The sequence below is a fragment of the Eurypyga helias genome, unplaced genomic scaffold (assembly GCF_000690775.1).
Source record: "Eurypyga helias isolate BGI_N326 unplaced genomic scaffold, ASM69077v1 scaffold3846, whole genome shotgun sequence".
Lineage (NCBI taxonomy): Eukaryota > Metazoa > Chordata > Aves > Eurypygiformes > Eurypygidae > Eurypyga > Eurypyga helias.
The window spans coordinates 2,190-7,333 of NW_010258380.1; the positions used below are offsets into that span (position 1 = coordinate 2,190).

The following is a 5,144-nucleotide window of genomic DNA, read 5'->3' on the forward strand; positions in this document are numbered from 1 at the left end:
AAGGGAGTGCAGAATCTATAATGGTACTGTATTCTTGAATTTGCTTTAATAAAGAGTTAAGCTTCCTGCATTCATGAAGATGCTCGTAAGAATGAAAAGCGAGAGCGTTGCTTGTAAGGAAACCCTTCAGCGCTTAGGAAAAAAAGTGACGTGATAGGAATTAGGGCTGTAAGGGGGGTTGGGGATTAACAAGCAGGATAAGCTCTTTTTCCTGAACTCGTCTGAGTTACAGCCCGCTCCTAAGAATGAAAAGCGAGAGTGTTGCTTGTAAGGAAACTCTTCAGTGCTTAGGAAAAAAAATGAAGTGGTAGGAATTAGGGCTGTAAGGGAGGTTGGGGATTAACATGCAGGATAAGGGTGTTAAGTATGTAGAGAACACTGACTCTGCCCCAAAGATCAGGCATTAGGGCTAACTGCATTTCCCAGGTTCTGCAGCAGACCCACGCTGGAGTATTCTGAGGACAGTTCCCTTTGTTAATACCAGTTACAGAAGAACTATCAGAATCACAACATTCATAACAATAAAGTAAAATCCTTCATTTTAGAAAGTGAGTCTTTGTTGGAACTGTGTCTAGGAAAGCGTTTGTGTTGTGCTGACGCGACGCACAGCTCTTCTTCCTGAACTCGTCTGAGTTACAGCCGGTCTGTGGATGTAGCTGGGTGAAGCACGGGCAGAGTAGCAAAGCAGCCGTAAATGCTTCTGCCCTTGTTCATGTATTACCCCCACCTTTTGCCAAACACAAGTCCTTTCATGGCAGTACAGTCATTGAGGTTACTGATTGATACTGATACTGTTAGATTATTTTATCAAAACCTCCAAAAAGGAGGAGCTTTGGTGTTTATATCTGAATCGTTTGGGCAGCGTGGCTTAGACCACGGCTTCCCAACAGTTACAGTGGCACAGGTGAAGGGGACAAACTGCAGAATAGGGAGCTCAGGAGCGCTTCGGCCACCGTGGCTGCTGAATAAAACCTGTTGTGTCATTTCACCCAACTGATCATGAACCACTCGAATTATTATTCCAGAGGCATTGATGTTGTGAGAAACAAAATCAAGATGTTTGCCCAGCAAAAGGTCACGCTTCCAAAAGGTCGGCATAAAATAATCATACTTGACGAAGCAGACAGGTACGTTGGTTTTGTCTTGGCCTCAGCTGCTGTGTGAAAGGCGTTGTGTCTGTCCTGTCTGCCCAGCTGCTGCCTTGGATGGTCTTCGATGTTTCTGTCAGGCTGTCAGAAATAACATCGTAGCAAATAAGTACGCATTGAACGTTGGTCTTATGAGATGACTCCTGTCAAGCAGAGATCATTGCTTCAAGGAAGATGCTAAATATTGGGGTGAAAGACTTTGGGATTTAGCTGCATGTGAAATAGCATCTTCCAGTTTACTGGTTCTTTCTCTTTGAAAAGAGTCTGGCTTGCATAGACAGTTTCACTGGGTGAGAACAGGACGCTCTACGCCACCTCTGTACAGGCAGTAGTATTCCTAGCAATGTCCTTCAGAGTATTAATGGTTTGATTTTGTGTGTTAGTTTTGTGGAGGGCTCGGTGACTGCCTGCATTGCGGGGTGATTTGTTCAGGTGACTAGAAGCAGCAGCTTAGTTTACCAAGCCAGGCTATCAAGTAATTTCCAAAGCACTGTCTAATATCAGTAAACGCTGAAGCTTGTCTAAAAATAAGTATTAGGCTGCACCTATGTCGGTGAAGGGCAAAATCTGTCCTAACCCCTTTCTCCCTCAGCATGACAGATGGAGCACAGCAAGCCTTGAGAAGAACAATGGAAATTTATTCCAAAACAACGCGCTTCGCACTTGCCTGCAATGCCTCTGACAAAATCATAGGTAAAGTGCTGCTAGTCCCCTGGGCGTTCTGGCATACGCTCTCCATACTGTTGGCTAACTTCCAAGGCAGTTTTCAGAAATACCTCAGGCCATCTTGTTGCAAGAAACCATGGTACTTCTGGAAAATCATCCAGCTAATGACAGAAGTGTATGTTTGTGTGGCAGGGGAACCCCCTGAGCAGCTGGTTTTGATGGACAGTTCAACGCGTGACTGCAGAAGCTGATTTCTCACACCTTGGGTTTAATCTCCATCCAACAGTGCTACAGTTTAAGATGTTGGATGTTTACTGGGTATTGAACCCCTTTTGTTGTCCTGATTTCTGAAACATAATCTTGAATTTTGCCTAAAGGCTAACACATTATCGACCTTTAGGCTGTTCTGGTTTAGCAGTTAAAATAGCATGATAAACCTATACCTTCAGAAAACCAGGAGAGCAGAAGAAGCTGAGCTTCATATGTATTTGTACATATCTGGGAAAACTCAAGTAGCATATTTGGGCTGAAGTGAAGGACTATAACAATTGTATATGCTTAAGGAGATGCTTTATTCTGTTTGGAGCTGATGCTCTGTTTCTTTAAAAGAAGACAAATGAAGAGTTGGGAACTGAGATAGCTTATTCCAAGATAGTATTCTTGTCTGAGAATTTAATTTCCCTCTCTCTCCTTAGAACCTATTCAATCCCGGTGTGCAGTGCTGCGTTACACCAAGCTGACAGATTCACAGATCCTTGCAAGGCTGCTGAAAATTGTTGAGAAAGAAAATGTACCGTACACAGATGATGGACTAGAAGCCATTATCTTCACAGCCCAAGGAGATATGAGACAGGTAAAAGAACAAAGGCAAATAAAACAAAGGCTTCTCTTTAAAGCAAAAACCCCTTTGAATTGTGGCTCTCAAGAATTTGTCTTTGGAGAGGCAAAGCAAACGGGATGTGACCTGTAGCACAAGAGTAACTAAACTGTTGGGGTTTGTGAGGTTTTAAAGTGGATCTGCTCCTTAAAAGTGAATTGGTTGAAATTGGATACCAAATTTATGGGAGAAAACAGTCTGCATACGTCTGTAGTTTACTCTGTTGCTTAATTGAAACTGCTTATTTGGCAGCATTTTTCTGAACAGTGTATTTCATCCTGAGGAGGGGAACAAAAAGTAGAGTACTTCAGAAAGTAACTGAAATCTTACTTTTTCTTTCACAGGCATTGAACAACTTACAGTCCACATATTCTGGATTTGGCTTTATAAACAGTGAAAATGTCTTTAAGGTCAGTAGCTGCAAGGCTGGGCTGCCAGCGTGCTAACACTACAGCTGTGTGGTACCTTCTGTCCGATACACTGCGCTTGGAAGGCGCTTTGCCAGGTTGCAGACAGGGTTTTAGAACGTGTCTGAGCCAGTGCTTCATCTCGGTAGAAGCTTGGTGAAAATACCAGAGGTTTAATGCAGAGTCTTGTCATATTCTAAGTGTAACATTCCTCTTCGGTACAGGTATGTGACGAGCCTCATCCCCTGCTTGTGAAAGAAATGATACAACACTGCATAAATGCAAATATCGATGAAGCATACAAGGTTGGTTTTCATGTGTGGACAGATGCTTTTTCTGTACAGAATTCATGTTTGTTTTGAAGAATTGTTGGAGCGAGTCCAGAGGAGGCTACGAAGATGCTCTGAGGGCTGGAGCCCCTCTGCCATGAGGACAGACTGGGAGAGTTGGGCTTGTTCAGCCTGGAGAAGGGAAGGCTCCGGGGAGACGTTATTGCACCTTCCAGTACCTGAAGGGGCTACAAGGAAGTTGGGGGGGACTTTTTACAAGGTCAGAGAGTGGCAGGACAAGGGGTAACGGGTTTAAATTGAAAGTGGGGAGGTTCAGATTAGATATCAGGAAGAAGTTCTTCCCGGAGAGGGTGGGGAGGCACTGGGACAGGTTGCCCAGAGCAGCTGTGGATGCCCCATCCCTGGAAGTGTCCAAGGCCAGGCTGGATGAGGCTTGGAGCAACCTGGTCTAGTGGAAGGTGTCCCTGCCCATGGCAGGGGGGTTGGAACTGGTTGGTCTTTAACGTCTCTTCCAACCCAAACCATTCTAGGATTCTATGAATTGTTGGTTTTTAAGATAAGGGCAGTACCATGTGGATGAGTGGAATTAAATCTTTTATATGCAGGGTTTGTTCAGATGAATAAGCCAACAAGCGAAAAAGCAACGTGTATTGAAATGACTTGGTAAACAATTGAGGTGGAATCATTTCAGGGCTAGTACGTGCAGTTCCAGTCGCTGTATACAGCAGTTCCAAAGTGAATATACTCGACTCACCTGGTAGGTTTTGCAGATAAATGAGGATTATTCTTGCCTGCACAGATCCTTGCCCACCTGTGGCGACTTGGATACTCTCCCGAAGATGTGATTGGCAACATCTTCCGTGTGTGCAAAACCTTTCAAATGCCAGAGTATCTGAAACTGGAATTTATCAAGGTTAGTACTAATCTAGTTCCTAGTGGGATCTTTTGGGCCTTTTTAAGAAGAGGATGTGATCCCTAATACAGGGGCAGCCTCAGGGTTTTCTCTCTGAGATTCGCTATATATTAATGTGAAAAAAGTATTTCTTAACTCCTGATTCCTGCTTTCTTTCCCCCGCTGCATCACCAGTTTGTCAGTGGGAATGGCCACTGGTAGTCTAAAGTCTTACCACCCATGGAAGGGCCAAAAGTCACTGTAGCAATCAGCTAGAATTAATAACAGACATAATGCTGGCTGAATTTATTACTTACATCAAAGCCTCACATAACTCCTTGAGAACTTCCTTCAAGCCCATACTTTATCCTAGTCCAGTAGACAGGGAAGTGTTAAATGAGATTAACAGCCAGTTGACAAACGATGAACTGGTATAGTGGACTCGCTCTTCAGATTTAAAACCTGTCCTCAGATATATGCACCTTGCTGCTCTCACAAAGGGAGTGGGGGAATACAGGCTTTGAGTTAAAACCAGAAGAAAAAAACACATTCTAGTTGTCTGCATGAGAAGACGTGCTTCTCTTAAGGTCACGTGACTCTGAAGTTGGTCTGGCAGCAGTAAGGGATATGTTCTGTTTGGTCATTGTCACATTGTACATGCACTGGGGGAGACACCAGCGGGTTTTACAATGTCTGTGTCACCAGGAAATCGGGTACACTCATATGAAGATAGCGGAAGGTGTGAACTCACTTTTACAAATGGCTGGACTGCTGGCCAGGCTGTGTCAGAAGACTGCAGCCCCCGCAGCGAGTTAGGTACTGCGCCGAGGGGAAGCCCGCGGCCTGGAAGGCGAAGGCCTGGTG

General features: G+C 44.4%; 1 protein-coding gene across 1 annotated transcript in view; it reads left to right on the forward strand.

Moving 5' to 3' along the window:
* Positions 1-5,144, forward strand: part of RFC2 (replication factor C (activator 1) 2, 40kDa) — a 6,892-nt gene extending 1,748 nt beyond the window's left edge. The window contains exons 4-10 of the mRNA XM_010154293.1: positions 1,026-1,127; positions 1,741-1,841; positions 2,510-2,667; positions 3,036-3,101; positions 3,323-3,403; positions 4,188-4,301; positions 4,986-5,144. Coding sequence (XP_010152595.1) covers positions 1,026-1,127; positions 1,741-1,841; positions 2,510-2,667; positions 3,036-3,101; positions 3,323-3,403; positions 4,188-4,301; positions 4,986-5,096 — 733 coding nt within the window. The 3' untranslated portion in view covers positions 5,097-5,144. The remainder of the gene's footprint in view (positions 1-1,025; positions 1,128-1,740; positions 1,842-2,509; positions 2,668-3,035; positions 3,102-3,322; positions 3,404-4,187; positions 4,302-4,985) is intronic.